This window comes from Protopterus annectens, chromosome 10.part0 (genome assembly GCF_019279795.1).
Source record: "Protopterus annectens isolate FY-2018-M chromosome 10.part0, PAN1.0, whole genome shotgun sequence".
NCBI lineage: Eukaryota > Metazoa > Chordata > Ceratodontiformes > Protopteridae > Protopterus > Protopterus annectens.
The window spans coordinates 25,439,882-25,455,306 of NC_056744.1; the positions used below are offsets into that span (position 1 = coordinate 25,439,882).

General features: G+C 35.3%; 1 protein-coding gene across 4 annotated transcripts in view; it reads right to left on the bottom strand.

Annotated features, from left to right (window-relative positions):
• The window catches only part of ITGB4 (integrin subunit beta 4), a 1,147,860-nt gene that overhangs the window by 473,020 nt on the left and 659,415 nt on the right, over positions 1 to 15,425 (bottom strand). For all 4 annotated transcript variants that reach the window (XM_044084971.1, XM_044084972.1, XM_044084974.1 and 1 more), the window contains exon 16: positions 13,317 to 13,446. In XM_044084971.1, coding sequence (XP_043940906.1) covers positions 13,317 to 13,446 — 130 coding nt within the window. The remainder of the gene's footprint in view (positions 1 to 13,316; positions 13,447 to 15,425) is intronic.

Genomic DNA, 15,425 nt, shown 5'->3' on the forward strand with positions numbered 1-15,425 from the left:
CCCTCCATTAGGTATTTCTGAAATCTTCATCTGAAGTTGAAATTCTTGACATTAGCCACTTCCTCAACCACTGATGTTTAAAGAGTTTGCTGATATTAAGTTTAAAACTGTTGGGAGTTGTTATTGTGGGAAACATATTCTATGCTAACCAGACAAAGGTCTACAGTGGCAATCACCAAGATGTATTTGGAAAAATGGGTCAGCTGATAATGATGAATTACTTTGTGTAACTCTTGAAACAAAGTCAATCAAGGTGACCACTAAGAAGCAAAAATCCACAAACAAGGTCCCTTGGAATCCAAAAACGTAACAACCAAAAACGTCCAGGCAAAAAAGGTTTATTTACATAAAATGGAATGCCACCAACATCACATTAATGCTTTTCAAACACAAATACATTTTCGTCACTAACTTCATCAAATGTGGACTCACTAAGTAACCAGTCCTCTTTTATATTAGCCCCATGACTAATTGATTAATTAACTAAAGTAATATAACGAATACTTTTTAAAAAAACTTGTAGAAAAAGCATATTTCATACAAATTATAAGCACTTTTTAATGATTTCATAAAACCAATTCACCATGCCAATTAAACATGATTTATCATAATATCAAAAGAGGCCGCGGTGGTGCAGTGGTTAGCATTGTTGCCTCACAGCAAGAGGTTCAATTCTCAGCTGAAGTGCCTTCTGTGTGGAGTCTGCATGTCCTCCAGGTGGTCGAGTGACATTTAAAGACATGCAGGTAGGTGCGTGCGTGAATGGGTGTTTTTTTGTTGAAGGTTGGGCGTCGGGCTGTCACCTCGGCACCGTAAAAATCTACTGCCAATCATAAGTGGACCGGCATTCCACTGTGGCTACCCCTAACTGGGAAAAGCAGAAAGACATTACTTTTACTATCATAATATCAAATAAAATTAAACATATTGAACTGTATTTAAGCTTGTGCTGCCATCTTGTGGTGCAAGCACAAAATTGTTTAAAACAATGCTTAAAATCTGCGCATAAAATATGTGCATGAAATATAAAACCCTCCAAATAAAAACATGCATCTGTTAAAAACGTTGTTTTCTATTAAATACGCTAAAAACATTCTGATCATAAGACTTTTCTTTAAAAACACCATACAGCAATCATGTTAGAACAGGATAAATCCCTGTAAATTTAGGTTACAGTTTTGCAGCTCTTAACTTTAATAATGGAGTTATAGATACATTTTCATTCAAACCAGGTCTGACACTGGCTTGTAACCTAGCCTGCCACCAGAACTCCTTGTATTCGAGCTTTTCCTCCCATAAACCTCCCCTTATATCTTTCTTCGTCTTTTCTAAGACATAGAACATAAACTGTGCCCCTTCACACTCCTGTGTGTGTTTAAATAATGCATTAGTTTCTAATGCACATATTTTATGCACAGATTTTAAACAATTTTGTGCTTTCACCACAAGATGGCAACAAAAGCTTAAATACAGCTCAATATGTTTCATTTTATTTGATATTATAAATCATGTTTAATTGGCATAGTGAAATGGTTTTATGAAATACATTAAAAGGTTCTTATAATTTGTATGAAAAATGCTTTATCTACAAGTTTTCTTAAAAAGTATTCATTATATTACTTTAGTTAATTAATTAATCAATTAATAATGGGACTAATATAAAAGAGGACTGGTTAGGTAGTGAGTCCACATCTGATGAAGTTAATGACGAAAACGTATTTGTGTTTGAAAAGCGTTAATGTGATGTTGGTGGCATTCCATTTTATGTAAATAAACCTTTTTTGCCGGACATTTTTGGTTGCTTCATTTTTGGATTCCATGGGACCTTGTTTGTGAATTACTTTGTGTAATACTAGACTTCAAATTGATAACCAAGGAGCACCAAAACAAAGCAAAAGAGCACCAGTCTATCTACAAGAATATAGCTGCCGGTTGTTTTTTCTTCGTTTGACAATTGCCTTGTTGTTATTTTATCTGCAAGAATATGACTGGTAAAGTGAAGACCATTGCTGCCAGCCATGAGAGCAAAATGCTGGTTTTGCCACTGCAGTCTTGCAGGGCTTAATAGCTGGCCCTAATGCCCTCTTAACTTCCTCCTCCCTTCCTTAGCTTTGGGAATCAACCCAAATATGATGACTGCAGCAGTGAAACACGAAGAACATAGTACAGTTGTGTACACTTACCATAAATGTAGATGTTCGAGTGTATTCACTGTTGCAGTCCTGGTAACCCTCCCTCCAGACCCGTGACTTCTCTTGGCTCTACCTTTCCTTCTTCTTTGGTGTATTTAAGCTTTCTGTTGTATTTGTTTTTTTTGATGGAGGGGTACCACATCATATAATTGCTTCCATTGTGGGGGGCACCTGACATCTAGGGCAAGAAAAACTGATGTAATGGCTTCGGCTGCATGTTTTATACCCCTGATGATTTCAGCATGTTAAGTCACTTCAGCATGCAGAATTTATTTACTTACTTACTTTTGTTTACCCAGACAGTCCGGGGATAGCCCATTTTAGCAGAGGCCTAGGGAGAAAAGCTCCAATACAGGTCTAAAATGTTGTTACAAAATTTATACCGAGAACAATAATTGGATTTTATACAATAAGTAGAATATTTGCAGAGCAAAGAATTTTACAGAGAGCAATATTTAGAAGCTTTTACAAAAACAGTGAAGTATATTTGGAAGGTTTTACAAGACGGTGTGTACTTTTGGGAGGAACCGATGAGAAGACATATAAAAGGTAAACTCTGTACAGAGGATTAGTAGATTTTGTGACATATATTAGGTAGGGACTGAATGTATGTGAAGAGTTGATCTACAGAAGAGTAAAGTATAGGTTCTCAGAGTGAATCTGTATCGACAGGATTCTAGGAAGGAATCTGAAATGTTAATTCACTTCATGGTAGAAGGAGTATCTGGCATGTCTTGATCAGACAGATCCAATCCTATTTAGTGCCTGAATAATGACTTTTTCAGAGATTTGAGGCAAGGAAGGCTTTCTACATAGCACACTTGATTAGCAAAGGCATCGCCTCTAGGGCAAAGGAGCTTATAACCCCTCTATACTCATCACTAATCAGGCCCATAATTGAATATAACACCCCTTCTGGCATACACCATACAAAGCACCTGCAGCAACTGGAGAGACCTCGGAGGTTTCTAACAAAGAAGATCAAGGGACTCCAGCACATGCATTACACAGACTGACTAAAGCCTCTGTCACTATACTCAGTTTCATGCAGATTTTTAGGGGAGACTTATGCCTGTCTTACAGAACAATCTCTAACCCAAACCTAATGAATTTGCTACACATCCATAAATCAAATGAGACTAGAGCTACCCATTCCAATGACCTAAATATGGCCTGCAAATTGAACAAGATGCGCTGGAGGAACAGATTTGTCTCCCAGTGACTTCCGCATCTTTGGAATAGGCTTCCAATTCATGTGAAGCAGAGCACCTCTATGACACTGTTCAAAAGGAACGTAGATGAGTGGATGGGGCACCGTAAATTCTTACTGGGGATAGCACCCCCAACCCTCCTGGACATGGACAGTCATTACTAAATACAATCCTGGGTATTGACTAGAGTATCATTGCTATTACATTGGGATGAAACAGCTAGACTTGAAATGACCTCCAGGTCAATAGCCTAGTAACCTCCTATGATCCTAAGAAGTACGGAGTTACAATGTGGATCTATTCACTTGAAGCCAAAGTGAAAGGCACTGCCAGTTATTTACTGCTGGTTTTGAAAGTCAGTAATTTTATTTTAATGCAAAGTGGGACCTTTAAGCTACACTATGCTTTTGAAACAGAAAGTCTACCCAAGAAGAAAGTGTGTAGCTCTTTTTAGTGTGGGAGAAGACACTGCTGTTGGTAATGGGCAGAAGGAACCAATTGGTGGTAGCAAAAATGAATCACTTGTCAGGCAGTACTATGCAGCTTTGTTTATGTTTTTGTCTCTCATTTTTGTTTTTTGTTTTTATTCTTAGCCATACAGTATTTTCAAAGTCTTAGATGATCTAAGTATTTCAGTAGTTGCTGGTCATTACAACAATTTGGTCTAAAAAGTAAAAGCACTCTTTCTGACTTGTAGGCTGAGGGCACATCTTTAGTAACAGACTGACTTGCATATCTTGGGAGCTATTTATTTTGAGAGCTAACAGTGTCAGTCCTGCCCACAGTATCACATAGGACTTTTCGTTGGTGAGGTGAGAGTGGGAATGCAGTGGCACTGCTCCTGTTACACGCCTTAGGACCAACCTGCAATATGAAAGGGAGGAAGCTGCAAACTTAAAGACACAATCTAGAAGCTGTCCAAAAGTCTTATTTGGCAGGTGCTAGGAGACATAGCAAATGCAAACCTCTGGTAATGTTCCAGAACATCTAGCATTTGCTGCTGCACAGAAAGAGTGGAATAGATGAAGGCTTTAGTTGAGGTGTTTAAAGGGGGCAAGTCTATTAAGAATTTATTAGAAAATGATAAGTGTACACTAATACCCTATCATACTGATAAAAATTAAAGGCACATTTAAGTGCAGGAAGTGTAGTTAAGTATAGCTATATATACAAAATACCTATTTTACAACACCTAAACATAGAATTTATAGTGCAAAAACTCATTATAATTCTGAATCCAAGGGAGTTCTTTATTTAACTACTTGTTCGACCCAAGTTATTTTGTTGGTAAAACTACTAGCAAATTGGCATGTTCTGCTTATGAGCATTTTCATTCAATTTGTAAAATGCTTTGTGTAAGAATTCTATGACTGTCAATGTTTTAACAAAGTTTTTTTTATTAGATAATGCAGTCAACAGTCTAAGAGGTGATAATTTTGACAATTAATTAAAAAGGAAAGAATTACATTTTAAATGTTTATTATGAGCAGATAATGCTCCTGTATTAAATGAACACATTAACATCAAATGTGTTTTAGAAGTTTGTTGTTCTTTAAGATAATTTATGCTGTCAAAATTATGTATTTAACTCATAAATTAAACTTAATTATATACTTAAAATTTTAAAATTGCTGTTTTTAAGTGCAGCAGTTTTTAACTTGTGTTTTAATATTACATGTCATGTGATTTGTGTCATGTGATATGCAAGAATATAAACAGGACAAAAGCACTGAACATTATATTAAACAGTTCTGTGTTCCATGTTGTCATTTTTTTAACTCCAGTCTTGCAATATCACATCTTACTCTAGTTTTTTTCAGTAATAGCATTAATTTCTAAACTAAACAATAAAGTACTCAGAGAACATCCTTACTCAACCCCCTGTATATTTTTATGCTACTCCCAAGCTAGCCATTAACCAATAGACTTACCTAAGAATTTTTACAAATATCTTTAATAATCATTCATATTCTGTCACTAATTCCATAACTTTGTAAAACATCTCACAAACTACCATGGGCAACAGCATCAAACACCCCTTCATCATCCCAGTCTATTATTAATCCCATACTATTATTACAGTTAGCACTATCTATAATCTCTTATAATAAAAATAACATTTTCTTTTATAGGGCTAAATGTAACTCCAAATATTGAAGCATTGAACATTTTAAACAATACTTTACTGAATTACACCTGCAAAAGTGTATAAAATATGTTGTAATCAGTATTGTTCAAAGTTAATTGTCTCCAATTATTAAGATCTCCCTTACCTCTCCTTTTATATACAAATTTAATAACACCATCATATACACTTTTATTCCTTATATTATGATAAAGCCTTTAATTCATAGTATGAGTAACTCATAAAATGTATAAGGTATTCCATCCAATTACGAAGACAAATTTCTGGGTATTTTACCTAAAATAGTGTTAGATTCTTCTAATGTTACATTTTCTCTAATACTAATATATCCTCTCTGATAGCTTTTGACATTCCATAAGTTCCTGCTTGTATGATATTCCATGTGCATCGTGGTAATATATTTCTCAGTGACAGTCATAATATCTGATACTGTATTAAACCAGGTACAGTATTTCTGCCTTTATAACCAAGATATGTTTTATTTATTTTTTTTGTGGATCAGTACAGATATTTTTTTCAGTAACCTTGCTCATAAGGAAAGTATCATGACTCAAGTGTACATTCATATTTATTACAGGTATCTCAGTACTCATATTTTTTTTTTGTTTCCACATCTCTTTCTCAAATAAAACAGTTTTTATATTCTTCACTTTAAATAATATCCACCATTGTGTCCATGCCTCACAAAATTCTACTATACTTAAATGTTAATCCATTAACAAGTGACTATTTTCCATCCTTCAGTTGTAATATATCCAATTTTTTAAAACCTTTCTAATTCTTAACATGCAACATGTGATAAGTTTCAAAAAGTAAAGCTTTATGAGCTATGTGTTGCATTTCTATTTTTTGTACTGCAATAACTTTAAACCTTCAGAAAAAAAGCAAAAAAAAAACATGCCTCTGTAGCTAAAGAGCCCCTTTCATAGGTATATCCTAAAGTTACTGCCCTAATTGCAATATATCCCTTGAGGTCCTTATATATTTTGTAATTTTTTTCTGTTGTCCATCTTAAATGGCAATTAAAATCTCCTGCTATCACAATATCCATATTAAGGATTATATTTTTTTAACAATCTAAATACATCTTCCTTATTCTTCATCCCCATAGGAGCCCATAAAACAATCAGAACATTCCAGTTTTAACCTAAAATCACATATTAATAATCTTCTCAAACTTAGAATTAGAATATATAAAAAATATATACTTGATTTATACAATACTGCAATATCACTACAGATTTTCTTTCCAAAACTCCACGTAATTTTGTGCCGCATAACAATATAACTTGGTGTTTCCGTTTAGATGTCAACATCTTGACATCTAGAAGATAAAACATATCAGTGCCAACATTTCTATAGATATCCAGTACTGCTAAATACCTAATTTTGTTTATTACGTTATTAACATTTAAACAACAGGTAGTGCTATTCTTTGCAATATCTTTTTTGCAGTTTTATTAGCAACTTGTTTCTCTATTTTTTAACTGTTTTTTTTTTTCAGTAGGATTATTCTTTGCATCATTTCCATCCCTAATATCCATTTCTATTGCAACACTGCAATATGTTCCCCTTTAAGTTTGTCATCAGCATAGCCAATTGTACTTTGTACTACCTTTCCCTGTCTATCACTTGCATCTGAATGTACCAACAATTCCTTTTTTCTTTATAGATATTGCTTATAATAAAAATAACATTTTCTTTTATAGGGCTAAATGTAACTCCAAATATTGAAGCATTGAACACTTTAAACAAGAATTTACTGAATTGCACCTGCAAAAGTGTATAAAATATGTTGTAATCAGTATTGTTCAAAGTTAATTGTCTCCAATTATTAAGATCTTCCTTACCTCTCCTTTTATATACAAATTTAATAACGCCATCATATACACTTTTATTCCTTATATCATGATAAAGCCTTTAATTCATAGTATGAGTAACTCATAAAATGTATAAGGTATTCCATCCAATTACAAAGACAAATTTCTGGGTATTTTACCTAAAATAGTGTTAAATTCTTCTAATGTTACATTTTCTCTAATACTAATATATCCTCTCTGATAGCTTTTGACATTCCATAAGTTTCTGCTTGTATGATATTCCATGTGCATCGTGGTAATATATTTCTCAGTGACAGTCATAATATCTGATACTGTATTAAACCAGGTACAGTATTTCTACCTTTATAACCAAGATATGTTTTATTTATTTATTTATTTTTTTGTGGATCAGTACAGATATTTTTTTCAGTAACCTTGCTCATAAGGAAAGTATCATGACTCAGTGTACATTCATATTTATTACAGGTATCTCAGGTATCTCAGTACTCATATTTTTTTTTGTTTCCACATCTCTTTCTCAAATAAAACAGTTTTTATATTCTTCACTTTAAATAATATCCACCATTGTGTCACTGCCTCACAAAATTCAACTATACTTAAATGTTAATCCATTAACAAGTGACTATTTTCCATCCTTCAGTTGTAATATATCCAATTTTTTAAAACCTTTCTCATTCTTAACATGCAACATGTGATAAGTTTCAAAAAGTAAAGCTTTATGAGCTATGTGTTGCAATTCTATTTTTTGTACTGCAATAACTTTAAACCTTCAGCAAAAAGCAGAAAAAAATGCCTCTGTAGCCAAAGAGCCCCTTTCATAGGTATATCCTAAAGTTACTGCCCTAATTGCAATACATCCCTTGAGGTCCTTATATATTTTGTAATTTTTTTCTGTTGTCCATCTTAAATGGCAATTAAAATCTCCTGCTATCACAATATCCATATTAAGGATTATATTTTTTAACAATCTAAATACATCTTCCTTATTCTTCATCCCCATAGGAGCCCATAAAACAATCAGAACATTCCAGTTTTAACCTAAAATCACATATTAATAATCTTCTCAAACTTAGAATTAGAATATATAAAAAATATATACTTGATTTATACAATACTGCAATATCACTATAGATTTTCTTTCCAAAACTCCACGTAATTTTGTGCCGCATAACAATATAACTTGGTGTTTCTGTTTAGATGTCAACATCTTGACATCTAGAAGATAAAACATATCAGTGCCAACATTTCTATAGATATCCAGTACTGCTAAATACCTAATTTTGTTTATTACGTTATTAACATTTAAACAACAGGTAGCACTATTCTTTGCAATATCTTTTTGCAGTTTTATTAGCAACTTGTTTCTCTATTTTTTTAACTGTTTTTTTTCAGTAGGATTATTCTTTGCAGCATTTCCATCCCTAATATCTGTTTCTATTGCAACACTCCAATATGTTCCCCTTTAAGTTTGTCATCAGCATAGCCAATTGTACTTTGTACTACCTTTCCCTGTCTATCACTTGCATCTGAATGTACCAACAATTCCTTTTTTCTTTATAGATATTGCTTCAGTAGTACTGCTAGAAGGAAGAACAGTCACTTGCTCTCTATTTCTTTTGTATGCAGACAACCAAACCAAACATGCCCTACAGTTATACATTTATAACAAAATCTTTCACACCTTTTATAAGTATATCCTCTTTTAACACACTGCACACATTTTCATTGTCACAATTTTGTATTAAGTGATTTCTAGACCTACCAAAAATACATCTTAGTTTGTCCTGTAGATAACATATAAACCTTCCGCTATATATATGAACTAAACTAGAGACATCAGTACTCTTTCCATTGTTGGTCCTTAAAATTACACATACTTCCCGTGTCCCATTCCACAAATATCTGCCATCATACTTTTTTAATGTCCAATACAGTAGGACATGTGCTACTAAAAGTCTTTATCTGTTCAGATTCCACTGATGCAGTTCAAAATTGCACAAACACAATTTATCAATGTTTAGTCCAAAAATTCATAGGATACAGTATTTTTTAAGCACAGTACAACAAAAATGATCCGCCACCTCAGAAGTTTCAAACATTATATGACAATAATATTATTTTCCTAAGTGAACAGAGGCATAAACCTCATTCATAGTAAACCCCAAAGGAGTAATAATATTGTCCCATTGGTCATACCTGTTTAGCATATGTGCATTTTTTGATGATATCCAAACTACAGGTAATTTCCACAACTCTAGTTTCCAGTTCACATTCATTTTAGTGTTACCTTGAAAACTTTGTGCATACATTTGTCTCTGTAATCCAACATTATTCAGTAATTATCTTAAGTCCTTAAAATTGCTTCACTGCAAACCAGTTGCTGCCCTCTGATAACCTTTTGGTCAAAGGCCATTGTTTCAGTGGTAACAGGCACCACATCATCATTGCCACAAACTGCAAAAAGTTTGCAAAGTCTGTGTCAGAAGGGTCACTGTCATTCATCATTCCACCAGTTTTGTATTCTACAATCCACCTTCACTTATGGTAGAAATTTTAACAAATAAAATAAAATAAAATAAATCCCGACATACATCAATAACTTCCTTTCTCCCATGGGTCGGGGTGTCACATCAACAGTGACCATCATCTAGAGCCAATGTTCATATCACCAAAAAATAAAGATGTATACATACAATAGCTCTTTGCTTGGGCCACTGGAGTTTTTTCAGAGGGGGGGCGGTCTCAACTTTGAAGGAAGACCTTAACTCTGGTGAGGGGCACACTAACTTGGAGGATTACCTAAAGCACCAACTGACGTACCTACGGTTTTGTGGCAGTCCATATTTCTGTAGTCTAGCTGACTCATGGGGTAACAGTGCTTTAACTCATTCACCCCAATGGAGCTTAGGAAGTTTGCACCGTAACTTCCAATGAGTGGAACCTCAGCCTTTTGACAGAATCAAATTATGTCCTCCCATTTCAAACAAATGTTCATATCTCTGGAACCATAGGGGTTATGAAAGAAGTATAAATGGCAAACTCTTCAGCACAAACTATTTTTATAGTGGTAGTATTCTTTAGGTTCTAGACCTTAAATTGAATTTTATAATTCACAGTAAACACAGTAATTATTATGTTTATAATATTCTGTAAACAACTTACAATATCTTAGCAACCACTCAAGTTGTAAGCAACATTTTATTCACTTAACTGAGAGCTTTCATATGTGGCTAAGGAGTTTTTGTCAGTGTTACTTGGTTGTTGAGATATTTAGAAAAATGTGAAAATGATATCTATATAAATTAATATCATAAAAACAACAGTTAATATCTCTTTACCTGCAGTAGACAGTGGTCAAACATTAATGCAGTTGAGTTTGCCATTGTGTAAGCTTTAAGATGAAATCTTTTAAAACCTTGTACATAGCATGGTTTTGAAATTATTGATGCAAATATGAACAAGCAATATTTGGTGTCTAGAGGCATCAATAGGCGTTAACTGCAGATGCACCTGGAGGCATCACTCAGATGTAATGAGTTAAAGTACTATTAGTTATGCTGCTTTGGGAATAAAACACTGCTATTTTCAGTATTGCTTAGTACCGCTGTACATGAGGAAAGGAGTATTACTTCCAGCAAGCCCCCCATGCTGCAGCATTTCTGGGAACTGTTGACCACTGCTTGGCCTGTATATGTTTATAGTCCTCACCATCAGGCCTCCTAGCCTGCCTTTGTGTGATGGCTGCTGCCAGCCTTGGGGAAACCAGTTTATGCTAAACCTTTCTTAGCTGAAGATAAAAACATGATAACCATTTTAGGAAGACCAGCAGAAAACAGGTAGCTTTTGTTAGGGCAATTATATTTTGGGATAACAGGCTGAAAATACACATTCCAGGAAAAAATAGAAAATGCAGTATAGTTAAAGATATAAGGCTGGTAATCATTTTCTCCAGATGAGTCAAACTCTGTAGTCATTCATAGTTAAGAAATGTAAAAGCTAACATAACTGTCTGACAGACAGTATTTCCAGCTGCTACTTGCTCAGTTCTGTAGTGTTTTCTAACAGCTTTCTCTTTTTGGTTTGTTCATATAAGTTACTCTATGTAACCAGCAAGGTATCCAATACAGTAACCTGAGTCAGGCCTTCATTGCAACAATCTTTTCCAGTGTTGTGACCATTAATCACCATCTAATTTAATGTGTATGCTGCAGCTGTTCAACATTTGCAAACTTTTACTTGTGCTTTTCTTTGAAATTATTTTTTTTAAGTGATTATCCTGTTAAATACCTGTTAAATACCTCTGACAAAACTGGGAGGAACCTTAAAGTTATGGAATCTTCAAGCAGGTGTTCAGACATAGTCATAGTAAGGTAAGGCTATTTCTAATTATGTCCAGAATTCTACTATCAGGAATTACTAAATGTGACAACAGTATCAAAAGCCATCGCTTTCACACTTACTACAATATGACCCAAGTTCTTTTCCATGTCCCACCACATCCATGGCAGAGTAGTCTTCTCTATCAATACAGCATCTATACATCAAGTTTAGAAACACAGAAAGGATGTTGCCAGACCCCTTTCAGCCACCTCTGTGTTATCTCTCACATAAACAGGCTAACTATGAGATTTTTTATTTTATCAGGATCTGACCGATGTAGAAGTGGTGAAAGACTTGAACCTTTTTGTTTGTTTTGAGTTTTTGCTTGCATCTTCCACAAATGCTGCGGGGCCTTGAATGCAAACATTTTAGAATATGACTATGATTATCTGCCACTGCTGAGTTTCAACTTCCACTTTTCAGCTTGTGTTTACCTCCTGTAATGCACAAGTAGTCATCTTTATGGTAGACACCCTGTGGTCTCCCAAGGGGTCACAGTTGGATCTTTCTTTCTGAGACTATCTCCACTATGTGGCAGCTCCAGTGGCAGAGTTTTTCTATCCCATAGGCCACATTTCAAAAGTACTGCAAACCACAGGCCACATTAAATCAGAGCTACAGAATACCACTGAAGTAGATAGTATTAGACCAAATCCCTTTCCTCTTCTGGGCTGAGACTTGTGTGCTGTTTTATTGCACAATTCTACAGACAGTTGTATGCCTGTATAAGTGGTGTCACCACAGACTCACTCAAATCAAAAACTGGCTTGTTAACTGTGGAGTTTCTTCCAAGAATCAGCTTACCACCTGATTGGAGCCTTTAGATGAACCTACTAATACCACCTTTGGAAGAACAATTTTCGCTAGAAAGTTTAATTCTTACTACCTGTCCAGCCTTCTGACAATTCAGATTACTTCCAGAAGAAAGTTCACCACTACTACAAAAATAGAGCCAACCATTGTACCAACAGGAAGTTACAATATACCTCTTCACCTTCTTTTGTCAGACGAAGGCTTCTTACAATGGGTGTTTGGGAAGTCAAGGTGTGCATTAGTCAATCTTCCCAACAGTGTATTAAAATGTGATTTCTGGTTTTATGAATTCATGTCTTCTATTGAGTATCAATTAATTAGCAAGTTATATCAAAATCATTTGTGCTTATAAAACAAGCTTTGAAGTGATCATATGAAGGAATGTAATAATAACATTCTGATGCCCAGTTTATCACTACTGGTCTTAATCTACAGATCTGAACCAAACAACTAACCAAATGCAGTGGAAAGCAAGGCATGAATCAAGAAATGTGACAGTACATTCATCTTTGGAAAAAAAGGTCAGCGAGTACTCTGGAAAATGTCAGAATTGAAACCGACAGTAGATTACATAAACTTTGAAATACCATATGTTATTGCTCTGACAAACTTTTTATACTCATTTCTGGGAGGCACAATCTTTTAACTTAATACTATTTACATGAAGAGACAGCTGCCTACAGAGGTCAAAGGCTATGCAAAAACTTTAAAAACAAATACCTTTGGGACTCACCTTCTTTCAGTTCATCAACAAACTGCATGTTAACAGTACATTCCTTACACTTCTCTCCTTTCTTCTCACCAGTGTTCCATCCCCAGCACTGGACACAGGTGCGGCTCTCTTCACACATTCCCAGCAAGCGCTATGGGATAACCAGACACTCATTAGACTGGGTATTGCATCCAATTCTGTACAGCATTCAAACTGACGGATACATGCTTTTACTATATTATAAAATAATTATATTATTTCAAATCTATATTATTTATTATTAAAAACTTTGATTCTAATAACCAATCACATGGCTTACTACTAACTGTCAATATGGGAAGCGGTAAAGACAGGCTGAAGTACTTAATGACCAACTGACACATTTTCTTATGCCTTGCCTAATTCTGTATCAGTTTTGCTGGTTACATAGCATATTCAGGGCACAGACTTATTCAGTGTTAAGCACAGTAGTGACAAGTACAGGCAGATGCTAAATAATGGTTTTGGCAGTGTCATGTGTATAGTCTGTACAAGGCTGGGCTCTAGAAGATTCTGAAAGGGTAAGAGAGAAACTCAATGGTAAAGAAACAGAAACATGAGCCCTGGTGAATGATGCATGCATTGTGAGATTATATAACTTGCTCAAGTTCACAGACTATGAAGTAGTCTGTAAGTCTATCAAATATTTAACATAATATATACTTTCTGGTTGGGTTTGCATTGCCATTGCTTAAAATATTACTACCTGGCACTCCATATGTCTAACTGTAAAGGAGCTCTTTATCAACTGATTTGAAAAAAAAAACTAATGCAAATCTAACCCCCCCCCAAAAAAAATAATTGTTGTCATTAATGGGTTTAAAGTATGAAACATGATATTACTACAAACTTATTTTCATCTAAACTAATTCAGCAACATGCAAACATATAGTGGTCATGGAGGTGTTGCAGTTGACTGAAAACACCTCTGTAATGGAAATTATGTTGTTGTTGTTGTTTGTCTTTTCGCTTTTTCCCGGTAAGGGGTCACCACAGCGGAACTCCGGTCCGCTAATAATTGGCAGCAGATTTTTACGAAACGCCGAGGTGCCAGCTCGACGCCCAACCTTCACCGAAGGCACACCCATTTACGCACGCATGTCTTTTGAACGCTACCCAACCACGGAGAGGACATGCAGACTTCACACAGAAGGCACTCCCAAGCCACGCCGAGAATCGAATGGGAGAACCTCTTGCTGTGCGGTAACAACGCTACCACCATACCAAATTATCAGTCAAAAATAATGACATGAATACAAATCCCATAACCCTTTGCAGAGAATAATTCAAAACTAGGTGGCAGTGCAAGTTTGTTAGTTAAGCGTGGGTCCATAGGTATTGCTCACAGCCAAACAGTATAGCAATGTAATTGAAATGACTGGAGGGCACAAGTACTGTATCACATCATGTGGCACTGCAAACGGTTAACAAAGGGGGCTTCATGAGTGGGTTGCCTCTGAATGCTATCTGCACTGTTTAGAGTAACCACATTTCTGTGCACCTAGGTCAGAAACCTCCATCCTCTGAATGTGATATGGACATCCTGTGTGGATAAACATGAGACAGCTACTGTGTATGGGCATGTGAGGGTGGGGGAAGGTCTAGAATGAAAAGCGTCTACTGTCCTAGTGGAAATAATCTGTTCAAAAAAAGGATAAATAAAAAACAAAATACTGAGGTAAGTGCAGAAGAGGGTATTTGGAGCCTAATTTGGAAGGGGTGGTAACATGAAATGAATCACCTCTATGAAGATTTCAAAAAACAGATGTCCTTTGATAGTGTGATCTTGGAAAAACAATGCATGTAATTGTAAACAGCTATCAGAATGAAGGATAAGACAAAGCAAACAGGAACATTTTTTATAGTGAAGTGAGAGTCACCACAGCTGGAGTTAATAGCTTATAGAATGAAAATTAGGAGAAGATCATGACACAATCAAATTGGGTGGTTATGTAGCACAGACACACACAGACACACACACACATATATATGCAAAGACACACATGCACACACACAGACGCACATACATGCACACATGCGCACACACACACACACACACACACACACACACACACACACACACACACGTGC